Consider the following 22,441-nt stretch of genomic DNA (forward strand, 5'->3'; position numbering starts at 1 on the left):
GTCCCAATGCCCTTTTCATGCTGTTATCTAAAAGACAGTCATTAGACTTAGGGTCTCTTGCTGCTGCCATAGTTGTGTGTTTGTGTGTGTGTGTGTGTGTGTGTGTGTACTAAGAATTAAATCTAGAGCCTTATGCATGCTACTCATACACTCTACATCTGAGCTTCACTCCCAACCTCCTCAATACTTTTACTCATAGTGTCTTTGGAGACCACACAAAATACCCATCCGGCTTTGGTGCAGAATGCCTAGAGTTCTGTACTGAATATATTTCTATAGCTAGGGTCCATGATGTCACATCAAGCTTGGGGGACTTTGGGGCGTCTATGTAACTGTGTTTCCTATTTCTTCCTCTGTAGAGCACTTGTAGGAACTAGAGATTTGCAGACTGCCCCCACCTTTCCTCCTCATCTTGTTCTGAACACCCACAAAGGATCTGCTTGCTCTAGAGTAGATGGTGTGGCCAACTGTGTACACTGTGCAGAATATATTTATTCCAGGGTACATTTGAAAAATAAATGCTTCCTCACGAAGCATTTGATGGAATGAGTGGGCACCTGATGTGAAAGTCAGATATTTGAAAATGGGAACAGAAGATAACCCAGCAGGAATGAAATCATGAATGCCAAGCCAAGGTGTGGGAGCACATCGGCACACAATGTGTAGGGGACCACACTGTTCCTCCCCAAGGAGTACGGCTGAGCAGAGCAGCCTCACCATGCCATAGGCACCGGCCACATCCATATGAAAATCACTAGTAATGGAGATGCCTAGCAACAGCATAGCCTTTATGTCAGACATAAAGATTAAGTGATCCCATATGCGTCTGGCAATAATGTTATTTGTGTGCACGTATGTTCTTTTATATTGTTAGTCCTGTATCCTCAGTTTCTCCTAAGATGTCTCAGTTGATCCTTCTATGCTGTCTGTAATTTCAGTCAACAGAGATCTGGGATTTAAGGCACACACAGACACACTGGTCTCTGCCTTGCTTGGACAGTCAGCATCCGCAAGATGAGGAAATCTGAGTGATTACCTAAGCCAGGAATGAGTGTCCGCCTGATGAACACGATGACTATTTTTAAGATAAGGTCTCACCATATAACTCTGGCTGGCTTAGAATTCATGCCGTAGACTAGGCTAGCCTCAAGCTCTGTCTGCCTCTGCCTCCTGAGTGCTCATTAGGGGTAATTTCTTTTTATTGCTTTTCTACAAACTATAGAGTGATTGAGTGCAGAGAGTGGTTTTCATTTGAGAGGCCAGAGTTCTTGCCACTGTGCAGGGTACCCTGGGTAGTTCTTGCCACTGTGCAGAGCATCCTGGGTATAATGAATGCTTGGTGTTAGTAATGAGCAAATAAAGGGTGGGGTATGAATGTTGCTAATGGGGGTAGCCCGGCAGAGAGGCACACAGTCAGATCATTGCTGTGTTAGTGCTAAGGACTGACATGTGGAGAGTTGGTGTTAGGCTTAGAGAAGAAGGGACTTGACTAGAGAGCTACAGATGGCCCCACCTTCTCATCTCATCTTATTCTGAACACCTATGAAAGAGCTGCTGGCTCTAGAGAAGATGGTGTGACCAACTGCACGTGCTACTCATAATTCAACATTTAGGCCTTTGGGGGACACTTAATCCAAATCAAAGCAGATACCCATTGCTTTCAAGACACAATTCTATGCTGCTTCCTTTAATCAGCCTGTGACTAATCAAGGCCCACAAAAATGCACTTCTCAGGATACATTTCAACAGGATCACTGGCCCCTGGGCTAAGAGTCTGGCTGTGTACACACCATCTCACCCACAGATACTTTTCTCCATGCCCTCAGGAACAGTTAAGATCTGGGACTTTGGCAGTGGACAGGAAATGAAAATGATGCCCGAAGGGAAAGACTGGGTGGAGGAGGAACATGGCCTGTTGCGCCTGTTTTTCCTCAAGCCCCAAGTGAAGCAACAGCACCTCATCCTCGCCTTGGAGCGCAATGGAACTATCAAGATTATCCAGGTATGAACCCTGCTTCCATGTTTGCACTGCAAATAGTCTTCCTAGGGAGTATCCAATGGCAATCGTCATTTCTCTGCCTGTGCCTGTGCCTCTCTCTCTCTCTCTCTCTCTCTCTTTCTCTCTCTCTCTCTCTCTCTCTCTCTCTCTCTCTCTCTCTCTCTCTCTCTCTCTCTTTCTGTGTTTCTCTGTATATCTCTGTGCATGTGTCTCACTCTCTCTGCTCTGGTTTTGTGTAGCCCAGAATGACCTTGAATTCCTGGTTGTACTGCCTTAACCTCCCCAGGGTAAACACCACCATACCTGCGTGCTCAATTTGTGTGCTGCTGGGGCTTGAGTCTAGGGCCTCAAAACATATTAGGCAAATAATGCACAGATTGAGCTCCATCTCTACAACCCCATTCAACTCCTCTCTTACCAGTTGGTGAGAATAGTCCTTACCCACCAACTGGCCTATGATGCCTCGAACCAACATGGCTCAAGTTCAAGCAAATGTCAAAAAGCACAGCTGCCTAGGCCCAGCATCCAACCCATCACATTTTTGCTTCAGGAGCCCCTAAAGTGGGTGTCAGAAAGATCACAGTGACATATACATCAGTCACTGCTGACATTGCTCACGTCCTCCCTTGGCAATAATCCTCTGCTCCTCAGGAAGGTTCCTTGGCAGCTTATGTCCCTTACAGCCCATAAAACATTCAAAGATGCTCAAATCACTTTTTCCATTTCTCACCAAAATTACTTTGTGTATTTTAAGGTTAATGATGCAATCTGCTCAGGGCTGTTTGGGGAGGATTGAAATAGGCTAATTTATTTTTCCTGAGAATCTATTACCACCTAGGAATACTAATGCCTTCTTCAGATTTAAAAAGAAGCCAACATCATTTATCCTGGCTGTGTGGCCCTCACCCGGTCAGCTAGACCTCAAGGACTAACATTGCTTTTGTTATTCTCTGGAAGCTAAGATCAGAAAATAAGTCTTGAATAGGATTTCAGTGATGAAGCATCAGCATTGGCTGGGATGACTGGTATCTTTTAAGCTGAGAGAAAGGAGGGAAAATTGTTCCCAGGGATTCTTCCCTTGTTGTCTGCATAGTCCATAATTTGACTGTGGATGAATGCCTTGGCACCCCACAGAAAGCACAGGGCCAAATGACTTCTAGAAGTTGTCAGGATCAATCATCCCAGTGGCAGGAATCACAAATGTTCACCGTACTTTAAGGGCTGCAAAGTGAACCATGATTCTGGACTGGAGGTTCAGCTTGGTTGGTAGAGTGCTAGGTTTAAGTGTACAGGGAGCCCTAGGTTTGATGTATAGTACAACATAAACTGGGTGTGGTGGCACATATAGTCCTTGCACTCAGAAAGTAAGAGATCAGAAGTTCAAGGTCACCCTCAGCTACAGCATGAGTTCAAGGTCAGACTGGGACATGTCGGACCATCACATATCAAAAATGATTGAGTTCTGCTCTAGCCATTTCCACGTTGGTTATGCTTGTCCTCTATGCAGAGCCTTAGATTAAGCCTGGTAAGAAACAGACACTTCATTTTGTACCTGAATTCTTGCCCTGCCCATAGTAGATGCTCATTAAAGGTTGAGAGACTAAACTATTGAGAAATTACTTGAAAGACAGAAAGTAATAAATCTATGAGGGCTATTTGAGGGAACCTCCTATTTCACATTGCAGAGTTGACAATAGAGTGTGTAAAGCAGACCAGAACTTCAGTGAACCGTGAAAGCAAGGGAACCTTGTGGAGACCATTGTCTCTTTCACTCGAAATTTTTCACAGCAAACTGGACTCTGATCTTGGAGACTTAGATCATGAGAGGCCTCAGGATCTAAGCCCTGGCCAAACAGCAGCTTTGAAGCCTTGCTCTGTTGGAACCCAGTATCTCACTGCTTGGTCATTGCTGAAATTCTTCTTACCCCAACAAAGCTGACCAAAGCATTTCAACACACACACACACACACACACACACACACACACACAGAGAGAGAGAGAGAGAGAGAGAGAGAGAGAGAGAGAGAGATGAGATGAGAAAAATAGAACCACATGTAACATCTAAAGGCTTTAAATAATGGAAGAGATTTTATCCATCTACAGGTTGAAGAAAAAAATAAAGACCAAAGAAAGTAGGAACCCGGTCCTCCAAGACTTAGGTCACATTAGAACTAAGAAGGCAGACCCCTGTCTTTTCTCCAACCAGAGCCATCTCTGCCCTGCCCTGGCCACTTTTCATTCTGGAAGGATCCTTGTTCTTTTAGCAAAAGGACAAGCCTTAAAATTTTTGGCTTTCATGCCCATACAAAAGTCAAAAATGAACAATATTACCAACTATAACTACTTAGACAACAGAAATATAATAGAATAAACTATCATAACACAAACTCAGATAAGATTATGCATGTGTGAGCTTGATTGAGAGTTACTGTCTCAGTAAATAACTTGGAAGATCTATTGAGGATGATCCAGACTTCAGTCTTTGGCTTCCATATGCTTGTACACACATGTACACATACAAACATATAGATATACATGAATAAAAATACAACTAGCTTGTAGTCCATCACTTAAAGAAGCAATGGTAAGAACTCAAAGCAGAAATGGATGAAGAGGCCATGGAAGAGTGCCGCAGGCTGGCTTGTTCCTAATAGCTTTCTTAGCCTGATTTCTTATCGTACCCACAACCACCAACCCAGGGGTGGCACCACTCATGATGAGTGAGTAGGTCTTTCACACATCAATCATTAGTAATTAAAATGCCCTCCAGGCTTGCCCACAGGGCAAATCTGGTGGTGGTGATGGGAGGGGCAGGGGTTTGAGGTTTCCTCTTCTAAAAAGATTCAAGCTTGTGTCAGTTTGACATCAAACTAACCAAAAGAGATACAAAGATGACCTAAAGCATGTGCATGTGGAGCTCTGAAAACATCCATGCCTGGTATCAGATTCAGGTTTCTGGTTATCATGGAGAGTGAGAAGCAACGAAAATTACATTTTGAGTGGCAGAACAATGCTTGAGAGTTGGTGGCACAGAATAATGGGGTACCTACCAGTCTATGTTTGCTTTACAATTTTTAAGAACAGCTCAAAGGAAACAATTCATTGAACCATTTTTGTTCACTTACTAAATTTCTTCTTCAAAAGGGAAAGGAAGATGATATCTTCCTCACGGTGATATGGGAGCTGCCGGACGCCATGCCTTACCTACAATATGGGAGCCATATTGTACATCTGAAGATGTCAACGAAAGAAAGGACGATGGCCATTCCTTTCCCAGACGTTGAGCTAATCGTCCAGAAAACCTCCCAACAAACTAATTATGTATGTTCAATTTCTTTTTTTTAAAGTATTTTCACTGAGAATTCCATACAATGTATTTTTGATCGTATTTACCTCAACCCCTCTCCAAAATTCTTCCTAGATCCACTCTACCTCCCTACTCCTTAATGTTGTGTCTTTTTTTAAAATTCAATAACCTGTGTTGTTCATATACTTCTGAGTATGGGACCATCTGCTAGAGCATGGTTAACCTACCAGGAACCATGCCCTTAAGAAAACTGATTCTCCCTGCCCCTTTTTTCCCAGATACCCATCAATAGTCCATCAATCCTCAGTTAGCAGTGAGGGCTTGTGAACACCCCCCCTCCTTAAAATGGAGACTGGATTGTTTTTCCTCCTTCAACAACAGCTGCTGTGAGTTCATGAGTGCAGTGGTCCTGTCCTGCTTAGAAGATGCTTTCGCTCTCTTCCTCCCTGGCCTTTGGCCCTTACCATCTTTCTACCTCCATTGCCACAATGGTTCCTGAGCTTTGGAGAGGGGTTGTAAGGTAGATGCCTCACACAAGGCTCAGCATTCCACAATTGTGTAGTCTCTGCAATTTGACTAGTTGTAAGTTTCTGCATTAATTGTCATCCAAAGGGACTTTGCAGATGAGGTGTGAGGGCTGCTCTAATCCATGTATAAAGATATATGAATTGAGAAGGCAGCCTGATACTCTGTCTAGTGAGCACAGTAAAAGCCATAGGTTCAACCTCAGGACCTAGGTTCTCTCCAACCATGCATGTGTTTTCTCCTATGAAGTAGCATCAAAGTTGAATTCCTTAACTTTTTGTCATGAAGGAGTAAAAACATATGCATTAAATAGTACAATTAACTTCTAGGTATTAAAGATGTTTTGTTTGTGGCCAGATTTTTTTTCATTCCTCATACCAGTCCCTCACACTAGCCATCTGTAGAGTCTTTTCAACCTTAACTGTTTTAGTAGTTATTGCTAAACAACAGTGATTCTTTCAAAACTGGCAACATCCTTGTTGGTCTCTAGACACATTTACTATAACTTACAAAAACTTTAATATTATAACATGTTTAGTCTTCAAGCCAGAATCACAGATTTCTTCAAAACTTCCTGATCTTACATCTCTTCAACCAGGGGCCAAACAAGATCCATTGGTTTGACAAATCTACAAAGTAGCTTTTAAGAGGAAATGCCTTTCCTCCCAAAGACTCTGCACACTTAAGAAACTGGACCTTATCATGACCCACTTGGAGTCTGACAATGGTGCCTTGAAAGATCTTCCACAGTTCCTGGGATCTAGGAGTTAAATATGGTGACTTGCACACGACTTTAGCTCTTTTTCTTTATGTAACAACTTTCTTTCTTTTTTCTTTCTTTCTTTCTTTCTTTCTTTCTTTCTTTCTTTCTTTCTTTCTTTCTTTCTTTCTTTCTTTTTTTCTGGCTGTCCTGGAACTCACTCTGTAGACCAGGCTGGCCTTGAACTCAGAAATCTGCCTGCCTCTGCCTCCCAAGTGCTGGGATTAAGGGTGTGCGAAAATGTCTTACAGCTAGATCTCACTGAGACATTTCCTCAAGGGAGGCTTCTTTCTCTGTAATAACTCCAGCTTGTGTCAAGTTGATACACAAAACCAGCCAGTATAATTCCTTGTGCTAACCAGCTAGATTTACTTGTTTCATTTTTAATTTATTGTTTATTAAAATTTTGTTTGCGTCTGTGTATATATCTGTGTGTGACTGCATAGAGCACCTTTGGAAGTCAGAGAATGGCTGTCAGTGGTCAGCCCTTTCCTTCCACCATGAAGGTTCCAGGGATTAAACTCGGGTCATTGGTCAACTGAGGCATCTTTCTAGCCCTAATTTATTTATTTCTAATAAATTATTTATATTTAATCAATTTAATTAGTTTAATTCCTTGCACTGTGCAAAATATGTGATAGCTATAAAATTACATTTATACAACCATTTCTATTCTTAGATACAAAACAAAGTCTATTCTAATTATTTTTCTTTCCCTACTACTTTGCTCTCATACAAACCTTAATAGCTAACTTCTGTTCCTATACTAAATTCCAGGTTTATGTCTGTGGAGTTATTTTTAAAGACTGTAATAAAATAGTCATACTTAGTTCTCTTTCCTTTTTAAAGAAAAAATAGAATATTACACATACACACATATATATGTATATATATATAACTTCTCACTTATTTCATTTAATAATGTATTTTGAAAACAATTATAAACTTTATACAGAAATCTTTATTTTTTTTCTAAAATTGATGATGACACACATACATGCCATGAAATCTACCACCTCAATCAGTTTTCAGTGTATGTTCAGAGGCCTTGAGTGTGTTTAAATTGTTGTACAACCTTCACTGTCATATCCGGACATTTTTAAACCAAATAAACAAAGGCTGTTTCTTTGAAAAGATAGATTCACAAACTCCTAGCCAAATTATCCAAAAAGGAAGAGAGGAAAGAGTTAAATCAATAAAATTAGAACTGAAAAGGATCTTATAGTAGATCTCAAAGAAAATGAGAAGTTCATTGGGGAATGTTTTTTAAACAGATATTCCGAAAACAAACAAACAAACAAACAAAAACAAATACCTTGGAAGATCTTTAAAAAAAAGTAATTACTAGACATGTGACTTATCAAAGTTAAATCAAGATGACTTAAGCAGATCTATAACTGAGGATGAGATTACAGCAGTAATAAAAAGTTTCCCCAAGACTGCATGGGTTTACTGCTTATTTATAGTAAATCTTTAAGGACAAGCTAACATCAACACTCCACAAATCCTTCCACAAAACTGAAAGGGAAGGAACAGGACAAAGCTCATTCTGTGATGCCAATGTCACCCTGATAACAAAATCAAATCACAAAAATAAAAAAGAATGAAATAAAAGCATTGGGCAATTCCCTGACAAATGTAGTTGCAAAGATTCCTTTAAACCATATTAAAGGACAGATGGAAACAGTCATACACCATGACCAAGCTGGGTTCACATCAGGGATGCAAGACTGATTCAATACACATTAGTGCATGCCATGTAAAACAACATGGAAATAGACAAGTACCAAAATAACATGGTTCATATCAATCCATCCAGAAGAGGCCTTTGAAAAGTCCAACAATCAAGTCATGCTAAAAGCCCTGCAGAAACTAGCAATAGAAGTAATATTTCACAAAGAACACTATGCAAAAGGAAAGCCTGAGAACATTCTCTCGAAAATTGGGAGTGAGGCAAAGATATCTGTTATTCCATGTAGTCCTTGAAATCTTAGCTGGTGTTTCAGGAATCTGGAATAAATGCTCTATACCAATGAGAGTAAAAGAGTAGATTTTGCTGGTAGTCCAAAGCTACCATAGCTCCTGAGAGGCTTGCATCCCAGGTGTGTTGTATTCCCATTTTAAACTCTAAAACTATAAAGTGGGGAGAGCAAGCAAGCATATTTTAAAGAAGCTTATGTGACAGTCAGGATATCGTTAAGAGCAATAATCCATTGTTTCCTTATTTCCCCAGACCATTCTGTCCCAGGTAGCAAGTGAAGCCATGATTGTCAGTTAGGCAGTACACATAGTGCTTTAGGTAAATCACTGTAGAAGGCATGGGTGCTCACAGATAAGCATTGGAGACACCAGGAATGTTAATCATACTGAGTTGTCTCTTTAATGATGGAAATGAATACCTGTTTTCCACCCAGAAGGTTGAGAGTTGTGCTAATACGAGGACCAGACCTCACCCATATGCACCGGAATGTTCATCCCAGACTCCATTATGTTTATATTTGTTTCTCAGTCAATAGAACCCCTGCTTAGGAGAGATGTTACATGTACTTTATAGCTTGCTGATCTGTAAGCTCTCCAGATCCTAAGCTATAGAACCCACTTTCATGATAACATTTACTTTGAATTGAATTTCAATGTCATTATGCCTCCTTGTGCACTAGGGACTTTATTATACCAGAAAACTTGTTTTCTAAGTTGTACTATACTTAAATAGGCTCACAATAAACAGCCTGGTGTCAAATTCCAGAAGTCTAGACACAGCATCAGTGAGTTCATGCTGAACTGAGTTTTCTGTTTGCATCACAGCTTATTTCAACCCCCACAAATCACTAGTTCAATAAATCAATATCTAATAATTGATCCTTTCTACCTTATTCTACTTCATGAGAAATAAGGCAAAAAAGGAAAATGAAAAAAAAATACAAGCTGTGAAGGAAGTAAAATGCCCTAATTTGCATGATAAATAACCTGGTAGATATTACCAAAAATCTGTAACCTAGAAAACACTTTCAGCAGGGTACAAATTCAAAATACAGCCTTCTACATATCAATAATTTTCTGACAAAGAAATCAGAAAAAAATATTTCCATTCAAGGTAGATTTTTTAAATACTTAGAAATATATTGTATGAAAGGGTCAAAGAATTTTTAAAAACCTATTTTTAAAATACCTAGTGTCTTAGGGTTTTATTGCTTCTAAGAGACACCGTGATCAAGGCAACTTTTATAAAAGAAAAATATTTAATTGGGGTTGGTTTACAGTTCAGAGGTTTAGTCCATTATCATCATGGTAGGAAGCATGGTAGCATGCAGGTAGACATGGTGCTGAAGAAGGAGACGAGCTACATCTTTGTCCATAGACTTCAGGCAGAGAACTAGCTTGAGATTCTGAGACCTCAAAGCCCACCCCTTAGGGTCTCACTTCCTCCAATAAAGCTACACCTACTCCAGTAAGGCCATACCTCCTAATAGTACCACTCCTTATAGACCAAGTATTCAAACATGAGTCTGTGGGGAATATCCCTATTCAATCTACCATACCTAGAAATAACGAAGGAAGTGAAAGGTATCTACATTGAAGGAAACTGATGAAAAAGTGGGATGGAAATTTTCCCCATATATATGGATTGGCAAAATCCATATTGTAAATGCAATGCATATTCAATACTATCTCCATTAAATCCAAGTATATTATTCTCTGAAATTTTGCACAAACATAAAAACATTCATGTTTAAGTACAAAAGATCCCAAATAGCCAAAACAGTGCTAAGCAGAAAGAGCAATTCTGTAAACATCAAACTATGCTACAAGGGCATGGCACTGACAGTAACAACAGGAACAGCAGCAGCAGCAGCAACAACAACAACAACAAAAATGAAGGAACGATGGAAGAAGGAAGGAAAGAAGAAAGGAAGGGAGGGAGGGAGAGAGGGAGGGAGGGAAGAAGGAAAGAGGAAGAAGGAGAAAGAAAGAAAGAAAGAAAGAAAGAAAGAAAGAAAGAAAGAAAGAAAGAAAGAGAAAGAAAGGAAGGAAGGAAGAAAGAAAGAAAGAAAAAGAAAGAAGAAAGGAAAGGGAAAGAAAGAAAGGAAGGAAAGAAAGGAAAGAAAAGGAAAGGAAGGAAGGAAGGAATAAAGGAAGGAAGGAGAGAGAGAGAGACATTACTCCTTCATGGTACTTGTTATGCTCACATCTCTGCTACCACAAAATTGTCTCAGGATGCTTGAAATGTTTATGAGCAGGAAAACATAACTACTACTAGAGCTCAGACACCTTTCAAAAACTGTCAGAAGTATCTGTACATATTGAAATAGACAACGTGATAGAAAGTCTCTTCAAGCCGGGCGTGGTGGCGCACGCCTTTAATCCCAGCACTCGGGAGGCAGAGGCAGGCGGATTTCTGAGTTCGAGGCCAGCCTGGTCTACAAAGTGAGTTCCAGGACAGCCAGGGCTATACAGAGAAACCCTGTCTCGAAAAACCAAAAAAAAAAAAGAAAGTCTCTTCAAAAAGCTATTTCTGTGATGTGCTTACAGGCATATACATCTGAGGATGAAGTATGCGAGCTGTTTGAAGTTGAGGCTGAAAACAGGGAAATAAGGAAGCTGCCATTTTTTGTTCTGTTCTTAAAACGTCTAGGTCTTTTGATTGTTTTAAATGGATTTTCATTAACTTTATTAATATACTCTAATATTAGCTTAAAGTATCTCTACTTCTCAGGTTTTAAGACCAAAGATACCAAAACCTATAAGATGACTGTATGTTATAAAAGGACCAATCAAAGGAAGCCTTCAGGCCTGCCCCATAATGAAATAACTGTAATGTAGCCCATAAGAAAATTATATAGCTTGTCTAATAGAATTTGAAATATGTCTATTGGATTATCATAATATGCAGAAGATATTGTTTCCCTCATACTGAAGCAAATGTAAGCATAGCACTGAACTTTAATTAAATTAGAAGTTTCAATAAGATATTTTATTGTTAGATTAAAGAGCTTTGAAATTAATACATACAATTCCTCACACCTCAGAGAGCAATTCTAACCTACCTCTTCCAACTCTGTCACTGGAACTGGGTTTGGACACATGCACATACTGTATGGAACACTGTATGTAGCTAACAACAGAAGAAAGATGAGCCTACAGTGAGTTGGAACTAAGGCACTAGTCATGTACAGAAGTGACAAAGAACTGAAACATGACCTCTTTAAATTAGATGATAAATTAGTAAAGTACAACAGACATGGGGCTGGATCAATGGCTAAATAGATGGTGCTTGCTACACCAGCATGAAGACCAGAGTCCACATTTCCAGGACTCACGTAAAAGCTGAGCCATCATGCCAGACAACCGTAATCCCAGCATTCAGAAGGTGGACACAGGGAAGCCCTAGAAAAAGCTGGCTAGCTAGCCTACCGAAGTTAGCAGACTCTAAGTTCAACTGAAGAACCCTTCCCACAATTAACATGGAGAGAGATTGAGGAAGACACCTCCCAATGTCAATTTTGAGCTTCTCTAGACAATCATGCACATGAATAGCATCCACACGTGCCCTTAGGAGAAGAGTACGGTGAAAGTGCCTCTTAAGACATTATGCAAGTTTAAATTACCTCTGGTTTTCTATTCTTATCTTTGATATTTGTCATAATTAATATCCTAGCACATCCTGTTGCAACCTACATTAAAATTACGTACATACGTGGTGGCGCACGCCTTTAATCCCAGCACTCAGGAGGCAGAGGAAGGCAGATTTCTGAGTTCGAGGCCAGCCTGGTCTACAAAGTGAGTTCCAGGACATCCAGGGCTACACAGAGAAACCTGTCTCAAAAAACCAAAAAAAAAAAAAAAAAACAAAAAAACAAAAAAACAAAGTAACAGAACAATATCAACCATCCAGACCTCCCCCCACCCCTAGAGCTCCCTGGGACTAAGCCACCAACCAACCCATGGCTCCAACCTCATAGGTAGCAGAGGATGGCCTTGTCTTGCATCAATAGGAGAGGCCCTTGGTCCTGTGAAGGCTCAATTCCCCAGTGTAGGGGAATGTCAGGGCAGTGAGGTTGGAGGGAGAACACCCTCATAGAATAGGGGCAAGGGAGATAGGATAGGTCTGTTCCAAGGGAGATACCAGGAAAGGGGATAACATGTGAAATGTAAGCTGGGCAATGGTGGCACATGCCTTTAATCCCAGCACTTGGGAGGCAGAGGCTGGTGAATTTCTGAGTTCAAGGCCAACCTGGTCTATAGAGTGAGTTCCAGGACAGCTAGGGCTACACAGAGAAATCCTGTCTCTACCCCCCCCCCAAAAAAAACAAAACAAAACAAAAAACAAATGCGAAATGTAATTATATAAAATATCCAATAAAAATTCATAATCACTTAGGAAAGAAATTATATTGTGCATAAACACTCTTCTCATAAGAGGCTTTTGTTTATGAAGTACTTTTTACTGAATACTTAGTGTATAGCATGTGCTGTTCTCTGCACTGGAAATACGAAGATAGGTGTAGAGCCAGCCTCTTAGAGTGCCAGCAGTTTGGGGTGGGGAGCTCTTGAAGAACATAACTGCTGAGTTTCTAAAGGGATGTAAGGAGAGAAGATGAATCCCAAAAGGAGAAGATCATATCATGGAGCTAAGTTACTGTGAAAGCTAGCAAATACCTCAGTGCAAGTGGAGGACCAGAGTGGTAGCAGATGAAAATGAAAAGACAGGGCTTACAGATTCATGATCTTGGGGAATGGGTGCTCGTGGAAGAGCTTTAATGAAAAATGACCTGATCAGAATTGTGGTATGGGTTGTTCACCCCTGATTCTGCTTAAGTGAATAATTTATTTTTTTTTTAATTTTTAATATTTTTATTACATATTTTCCTCAATTACATTTCCAATGCTATCCCAAAAGTCCCCCATAGCGCCCCCCACTTCCCTACCCACCCATCCCCATTCTTTTGGCCCTGGCATTCCCCTATATTGGGGCATATAAAGTTTGCAAGTCCAATGGGCCTCTCTTTCCATTGATGGCCGACTAGGCCATCTTTCGATACATATGCAGCTAGAGACAAGAGCTCCGGGGTTCTGGTTAGTACATCATGTTGTTCCAACACTAGGGTTGCAGATCCCTTTAGCTCCTTGGGTAATTTCTCTAGCTTCTCCATTGGGAGCCCTGTGATACATCCAATAGCTGACTGTGAACATCCACTCCTGTGTTTGCTAGGCCCCTGCATAGTCTCACAAGAGACAGCTATATTTGGGTCCTTTCAGCAAAATCTTGCTAGTGTATGCAATGGTGTCAGCGTTTATAAGCTGCTTATGGGATGGATCCCTGGATACGGCAGTCTCTAAATGGTCCATCCTTTCATCACAGCTACGAACTTTGTCTCTGTAACTCCTTCCCTGGGTGTTTTGTTCCCAATTCTAAGAAGGTGCACAGTGTCCACACTTTGGTCTTCATTCTTCTTGAGTTTCATGCGTTTAGCAAATTGTATCTTATATCTTGGGTATCCTAAGTTTTGGGCTAATATCCACTTATCAGTGAATACATATTGTGTGAGTTCTTTTGTGATTGTGTTACTTCACTCAAGATGATGCCCTCCAGGTCCATCCATTTGGCTAGGAATTTCATAAATTCATTCTTTTTAATAGCTGAGTAGTACTCCATTGTGTAAATGTACCATAATTTCTGTATCCATTCCTCTGTTGAGGGACATCTGGGTTCTTTCCAGCTTCTGGCTATTATAAATAGGGCTGCTATGAACATAGTGGAGCATGTGTCCTTTTTACCGGTTGGGACATCTTCTGGATATATGCCCAGGAGAGGTATTGCTGGATCCTCCGGTAGTACTATGTCCAATTTTCTGAGGAACCGCCAGACTGATTTCCAGAGTGGTTGTACAAGCTTGCAATCCCACCAACAATGGAGGAGTGTTCCTCTTTCTCCACATCCTCGCCAGCATCTGCTGTCACCTGAATTTTTGATCTTAGCCATTCTGACTGGTGTGAGGTGGAATCTCAGGGTTGTTTTGATTTGCATTTCCCTGATGATTAAGGATGTTGAACATTTTTTCAGGTGCTTCTCTGCCATTCGGTATTCCTCAGGTGAGAATTCTTTGTTCAGTTCTGAGCCCCATTTTTTAATGGGGTTATTTGACTTTCTGGAGTCCACCTTCTTGAGTTCTTTATATATATTGGATATTAGTCCCTTATCTGATTTAGGATAGGTGAAGATCCTTTCCCAATCTGTTGGTGGTTTTTTTGTCTTATTGATGGTGTCTTTAGCCTTGCAGAAGCTTTGTAGTTTCATGAGGTCCCACTTGTCAATTCTCGATCTTACAGCACAAGCCATTACTGTTCCATTCAGGAATTTTTCCCCTGTGCCCATATCTTCAAGGCTTTTCCCCACTTTCTCCTCTATAAGTTTCAGTGTCTCTGGTTTTATGTGAAGTTCCTTGATCCACTTAGACTTGACCTTAGTACAAGGAGATAGGAATGGATCAATTCGCATTCTTCTACATGTTAACAACCAGTTGTGCCAGCACCATTTGTTGAAAATGCTGTCTTTCTTCCACTGGATGTTTTTAGCTCCCTTGTCGAAGATCAAGTGACCGTAGGTGTGTGGGTTCATTTCTGGGTCTTCAATTCTATTCCATTGGTCTATTTGTCTGTCACTATACCAGTACCATGCAGTTTTTATCACAATTGCTCTGTAGTAGAGCTTTAGGTCCGGCATGGTGATTCCACCAGAGGTTCTTTTATCCTTGAGAAGAGTTTTTGCTATCCTAGGTTTTTTGTTATTCCAGATGAATTTGCAGATTGCACTTTCTAATTCGTTGAAGAATTGATTTGGAATTTTGATGGGGATTGCATTGAATCTGTTGATTGCTTTTGGCAAGATAGCCATTTTTACAATGTTGATCCTGCCAATCCATGAGCATGGGAGATCTTTCCATCTTCTGAGATCTTCTATAATTTCTTTCTTCAGAGACTTGAAGTTTTTATTATACAGATCTTTCACTTCCTTAGTTAGAGTCATGCCAAGATATTTTATATTATTTGTGACTATTGAGAAGGGTGTTGTTTCCCTAATTTCTTTCTCAGCCTGTTTATTCTTTGTGTAGAGAAAGGCCATTGATTTGTTTGAGTTAATTTTATATCCAGCTACTTCACCGAAGCTGTTTATCAGGCTTAGGAGTTCTCTGGTGGAATTTTTAGGGTCACTTATATATACTATCATATCATCTGCAAAGAGTGATATTTTGACTTCATCTTTTCCAATTTGTATCCCTTTGATCTCCTTTTGTTGTCGAATTGCTCTGGCTAGGACTTCAAGTACAATGTTGAATAGGTATGGAGAAAGTGGACAGCCTTGTGTAGTCCCTGATTTTAGAGGGATTGCTTCAAGCTTCTCACCATTTACTTTGATGTTGGCTACTGGTTTGCTGTAGATTGCTTCTATCATGTTTAGGTATGGGCCTTGAATTCCTGATCTTTCCAAGACTTTTATCATGAATGGGTGTTGGATCTTGTGATGAAATGGAGAAGTTCCTAGACAGATACCAGGTACCAAAGTTGAATCAAGATCAGGTTAATGATCTAAACAGCCCTATATCCCCCAAAGAAATAGAAGCAGTCATTAATAGTCTGCCAACTAAAAAAAGCCCAGGACCAGATGGGTTTAGTGCAGAGTTCTATCAGACCTTCAAAGAACATCTAATCCCAGTTCTTCACAAACTATTCCACAAAATAGAAACAGAAGGTACTCTACCCAACTCATTCTATGAAGCCACAATTACTCTGATACCTAAACCACAAAAAGACCCAACAAAGATAGAAAACTTCAGACCAATATCCCTTATGAATATTGATGCAAAAATCCTCAATAAAGTTCTTGCTAACCGAATCCAAGAACACATCAAAACAATCATCCATCCTGACCAAGTAGGTTTCATCCCAGGGATGCAGGGATGGTTCAATATACGGAAATCCATCAACGTAATCCAGTATATAAACAAACTCAAAGACAAAAACCACATGGTCATCTCGTTAGATGGGGAATAATTTAAATAGAATAAGACTAAAGCCCAAAGATTCTGCCAGTTGTCTATTGTTTGGCTTCAAAGAAAAAAGTTCATGACAGTAGAGATGGTAAGGAAATGAAGGCTGTAAAAGATATTTAAGTGACAACTGGAGAGATGGCTTCAGTGGTTAAGAATACTAGCTGCTCTTCCAGAGGATGGGGTTTGATTCCCAGCACCCACATGTTGGCTCACAACTGTCTGTAACTCCAGTCCCAGGGTGTACAATGCCCTCTTCTGGCATCAGTGGGAACTGTATGCACAAGATGCACAAGTACATGCAGTCAAACACTCAAATACATGAAATAAAAATCAATAGGATCTCAAGAAGGCTAAGCAGTAAAGTTAGTAGAACTCAACATTAATTCATTGATGGTAGAGGTTGCATGGTGGAGGAAGAAAAGTACCATGTCCTTAAAGGAGCTGGTGCCGTAGACATGGTAACTAAATAGTAAGTGTTCAAGTCTATAACGTTGGAGAGAGAACTAGACTAAATTATTAGAACATTAACATTGAGGTTATTATTAAAACAGGAGGCATGGAGATTTCCCAGAAGCTGATGGACAAATGTGCAAGAGGCAAATACTAAAGATATTCATATTAAAAGGTGGACAGAACAAGAGAGCAGAAAAACAGGTGGTGATGAGTCCCAAGCTGTGTCAGCCAGCTTTTCATCACTGGGACAAAATCCTTGAAAGAAATAACTTAAAAGGAAGATTAAATTTTCAGTGCAAAGCCCCAATCCAATGTCCTTGACCCAGTTGTCATGGGGTCATGTAGAAACCGAGCACGGGAAAGGAAGACTGCTCCTCATAAGTGTCAGAAACTGAGGAAGGAAAGGAGAAAGGGAGGAAGGGTAATGCCACAACACCCTTTGAATGGCATGTACCCACTGAGCCTAACTTTTAAAAGGCTCCAGCATCTTCCTTCCAATAGTGCCACAGGCATTGGAGAATGTCCAAGATCCAAATGAGAATACAAGCAAAACCAAGAAAGCCATTGATGATGAGTGTAAGGCATCTCAGGAAGGAGAGAACACGAAGAACTGTAAAATCGATTCTGCTCGTCTTCAGTAGATGTCATTGTGTGTCCCTATCAAGTCTTGCACATGTCTCCAATTCCACATTTTCAGATTACTCAGTAATTAGCACTTCATCTGCATACTTTAAATTCTCATACATATCTTATATCACAGACGCTATATTTAGATCTGTATTCCCAGAACCTAAGATGCTCAACAAATATCCAAGGCAAGATAACTGTAAAGAAGCACGTGCAGCTAGCTGGCAATATACAGCAAAGGTTTCCATAAAGTACAGTGCATCAGATGCTGGACAGATGGACTTTTCAAGTGAAAAGACTAATGTGGACTGGTTTTTGTTTTTGTTTTTCTCAAGATGATTGAAGAGAAGAGAAGAGAGTGAGAGAGAGAGAGTCTAATAGTAAAGCAGAATAAGTCATTGCTAAATCAAAAGGGACCAGAAGAGAAGGGAGGATGCTTTTGTTGTTTCAATGAATTATCCAAGCTAAATTTTCTAATGCTAAAGGGGGAAGGGTAGTAAATTTCATACTCAATGACTTTGAGCATATTACAACACTGGTTGAAGTTGATTCCAGCACGTAGCTATAACATTTTTAGTGAGTTTGACTATGCGTTCCCACTAATTTACATCTGTGCTCTTTTTCTTTAGAGCCCTGCTGTTGATGTGGATGTGAACTGCATTGATGTATTTCAAACAGAGGGATATAACCTGATAGTGTGTGGCACAACAAATGGCATGATTATCTTATGGAATTTCATAGCAGCTTCTGTCAAAGAAATGTAAGTGTTGTAGTTACCCTAAGGACTAGGACATTTTGCTGCACAAGAGTTTAAATAACAAGCAATACTCAGAGAAAAGAGGTGTTGGTAATGGTGGTGATAACCTTTAGGGCGGATTTTCCTGGAGTTCCTTCTCATAAGTACGTTATGTTCTGAATATCTAAATTCCATGATTACAAACAGAAAAACCACAAATATTTGTATACCCAAGATATTTTTCTTTACACAAATATCTGACCTTTCCATATTTAAATTTATGATATCAATAAACTGTTTTAATTTTATTTTTTAAATTTTATTTGTTTTTTATATGGATGTTTTGCCTGATACCTGGCAGAGGCCAGAAGAAGACATTGACTCCCCTTAGGCTAGAGTTACAAACAGATGTGAGTCAGCATGTGGGTGCAAGAAATCAAATTTGGGTCCACTAGAAGATCAGCCAGTGCTCTTAACCACTCAGCCATATCTCTAGCCCCAACATATATTTAAAATGTGTAATAACTTAACACACTAACGTCTACAAACTTGCAAGTTGTGCATATCCAATTATGTACTGGAATTCTGATCACTCCTCAGTCACTTCAAACTTCTCAATTTCTGACCTCTGCCCCTCCGTCAAACTTCTCCTCCCTCTGCATTCCTAGTGCCACCAATCCTACTTCTTTGCCAAATACAAATGGTAATAAATATTCTGAAAGAATTTTATTCTCATTCATGTCAGCATATCCAATTTATACGATGCCTCTAGCATGGGCTAATATATTGGGTGCATCTTGGACCTCAACCTCTCAATGTTGAAATGTTCTCTATCATAGAGTCTTTACCCTCCCCAATTAATCATCATCTCTAAGTGTTCCTGACATTGGTTTAAAGGACCTAACATAGTGTATTATCTGTATAGCTAAAGTGTAAATAATAGACTGTCTTGACTTGTGTACTTGGAGGTATGAATTGGGATCTTAGATGGACACCCTATATCAAGGAGGCTTGCAAAATTATTGGCAGATAAAAATGCCCAATAATCTTAAATAAACCAAAATAAAATCAAGCTTACCTTAGAGAAGAAGGGAAAGGAAGAAGAAAAAGAGGAAAGCACATAAGAAATCTCTACCTCTAGTTAGAGGGCATTATCTCCTACTAGTCTACCTAGACCACACCTCCTTTCATCAAAAGTTGGCCCCATCCTAACACTCAGTGCCTGTCCTCAGGCTTTTCTTCTGCACTGAGTACTTGTCATTTGATACCTGTGTCTACAACTCACTGGACAATTCCTCACATTCTCATGAACAGTTCTCTCATTGAAGGTGTCAGTTTGTATCTGACTCACTACTGAGAAGGCACAAAAGAGAGATGAAAAAGATCAGTGCTGATGCCACTGTAAAAAGAGGGGGCAGCTGTCCTGAGCTATTTCCAATATCAAGATAGCAATTTTTCTTGCTTAAGTACCCAACATTTTCTCAAGGAATACATGCAAAGATAGTGCTCAATAAAGAAAAACAACTATAGTGAATTATAAACTGTGTCTCTTTTCTATAGGCAGACAATTATTTTAAAGCAGTAGGGTCCTGGGAGATTGTTCAGTGAGGAAAGTATTTTCATTGCAAGCACAAGGACCTGAGCTCAACCCCTGGATCTAAGTATAAAAAGCTAGGTGCTGCGATACATACTTATAACCCCAGCACTGGGGAAGTAGGGACAAGTAGATACCTAGGGTTTGCTAGTCACCAATCAGCCTAACCTACTTGACAAATTTGAGGCCAATGAGATATTCTGCCTTAAAAACAATGAGTCCTATGCCAGGGGAGCAACACAGAGGTTGTCCTTTGGCCACTACACATCTACAAACACACATACACATAGAACATTTATTTTAATTCAGAATCACTAGAGTCTTTTGGAAAAAAGACACAACTTATCCCAGAACTGTGTACGGTAATATATTCTCAGCTTTACTGGTTATAAAAACTGAATTCTATTCCTGTATTTATGGTGGAGGCCATTTCTACTGTTTTATTTATAATTCAATTTTATATGTATAAGTGCTTTCTCTTCATGTATGTCTGTGTACCACCTAAGTGTCTAGTGCCTATAGAGGCCAGAAGAGGACATCAGATCCCCTGGTACTAGATTTACAGACAGTTGTGAGCTTCCATATGGAGGCTGGGAGTTGAATACAGGACCACCATGAGAGCAGCCAGTGCCCTTACGCATTGAACCATCTGCCCAACCTACTGCTTCTAAATACACCTCAATTTGTCTTATTCCTTCACCAGTCAGAAAGAACCCTTCTTTCTCAAGAACATTATGATTTGGGGGTTCAAAATTAGTAACATTTCTTGCTATAATAATCCATTTCATGATTGATTGATGACCACACATATTTAAAACCATTGAGCTAAAAAGGTCCTCAAATTCTCAAGCTGCTTTTTTTACATTGCTCCCATTCATACGAGACCCCTGAACCACCTTGTTAGTCTCCTTTCGGTGGCTGTAACAAATTCCTACGGCAGTTTGTCTTGGCTCATGGTTTCAGAGGGTCAAGTGATCAACAATCCTGTTGCTTTTGGTCTGTGAGGAGGCATGAGGTCAGAGTTGGAACATCTCATAGAGAAAAAATAAACAGAAAGAGGAGGAGTGTGGGCCATTGGGCTATATACAGACAGTCTGGTCTCCAGTCAAGCTGAAGTCTGAACCAAGGGACCCCGAGGTGATAATTCACCTACATGGTACGGAAGGACTTCTCTCATGTCTCCTGGAACTCTGGCTCCTGTCAAAGTTACCGCCCCTTTGGCCCCAACAAGTGAAGCATAGCTAGTAGTCCTGTAGGCAATGTCCCAAGCTTCTGACCTTCAGGCTAAACTCCTCCCCAGTTACCTAGCAACAGTAAGATAAAGCAGCCCACTTTAAGAGGGGCTGTTTGGCCCCTCCTTGCTCTCTCACTCCTCTCTCCTCTCTGTCTTCTCCTCTCCTCTCTCCTATCTCTTCCTCTCTCTCCCTCTTATTCTCTAGCCTTTCTTCTCTCTCCTTTCCCCCTTCTTTCCTCTTGGCCATGGCTGGCCTCTCTCTCTCTTTTACCTTCTTTCTTTCCCCTGCCTTTCTATAATAAAGCTCTAAAACCATAGACAGTCTCTGCTCATCAAGGCCTGCTGCACAGACTCTCACCTGTGTGGGAACCTCTCTCCCTCAACCCTCTCTCCCATAACCCCGGGGCACAGGGTGTTGCCCTGGCCCTGTGGTTTCGGGGACTGCCCCTTGTCCACCCCCCATCGAGTGGGGTCAGAGGCTTAGATGCTCACCCGGAGCTGAGTGGAAAGCATCTGGCAGCCCTCCCATCCCCCCTCTTTCCCCTAGGCCCCTTTTAGTTCCCACAGAGGAGAAGGTGGCAGATTTCTCTGAGGGATCTACTTTCCAAATGACTGGGAAACTTCTGACCAGGCACCACCTCTTAAAAGCTCAATACCTCCCAAGGGCACCAATCTGGGGAGCAAGCCTTTAAAATATGGATTCTTTGAGGGTGTTCCAGATCCAAATTTTAGCAATCACTCATCAGCTCAAATTAACAGAAGTAATTTCCTTTAAAAAAAGAAAAAAAAAAGGGGGGGCATGCTGCTAAGAGGTCAGGTCTCCCAAAGGAATGCAAATATTTAAGGATGGAGCATGAAGTCTAGTGTAGGTGGTTAGAGACTACTGTTCTATTCTCAAGACCTAAAGTTCCATTGGCTCTGGGTCCATGCAAGCCTAGAGCAATGGGATCAGGGTGCAGTTATAAGCAGTTATAAGTTATAGGCACCACATTTCACTGAACTCTATCATTCCACATGTTCAGAGTATAATTCTGTTTAAACTGTATGAAACTTCCCATTGTTTCTCTACAGGTTTACACACTCGCTGACTTGTAGGTAGGAAATCAGTCCCAATTAATCGGAATAAAGACTTTTAGGTCAGCCGGGCAGTGGTGGCA

General features: G+C 40.5%; 1 protein-coding gene across 2 annotated transcripts in view; it reads left to right on the top strand.

Annotated features, from left to right (window-relative positions):
* Positions 1–22,441, top strand: part of Wdr64 (WD repeat domain 64) — a 124,038-nt gene that overhangs the window by 76,446 nt on the left and 25,151 nt on the right. For both annotated transcript variants that reach the window (XR_015046592.1, XM_021175403.2), the window contains exons 14-16: positions 1,827–2,002; positions 5,144–5,320; positions 18,350–18,480. Coding sequence is in view for 1 of the 2 variants with exons in the window: in XM_021175403.2 (XP_021031062.1) it covers positions 1,827–2,002; positions 5,144–5,320; positions 18,350–18,480 (484 nt within the window). In the remaining variant the exon portion in view is untranslated. The remainder of the gene's footprint in view (positions 1–1,826; positions 2,003–5,143; positions 5,321–18,349; positions 18,481–22,441) is intronic.

The sequence above is a fragment of the Mus caroli genome, unplaced genomic scaffold (assembly GCF_978045245.1).
Source record: "Mus caroli unplaced genomic scaffold, Mus_caroli_1 scaffold_1, whole genome shotgun sequence".
NCBI classification, from domain to species: Eukaryota; Metazoa; Chordata; class Mammalia; order Rodentia; family Muridae; genus Mus; species Mus caroli.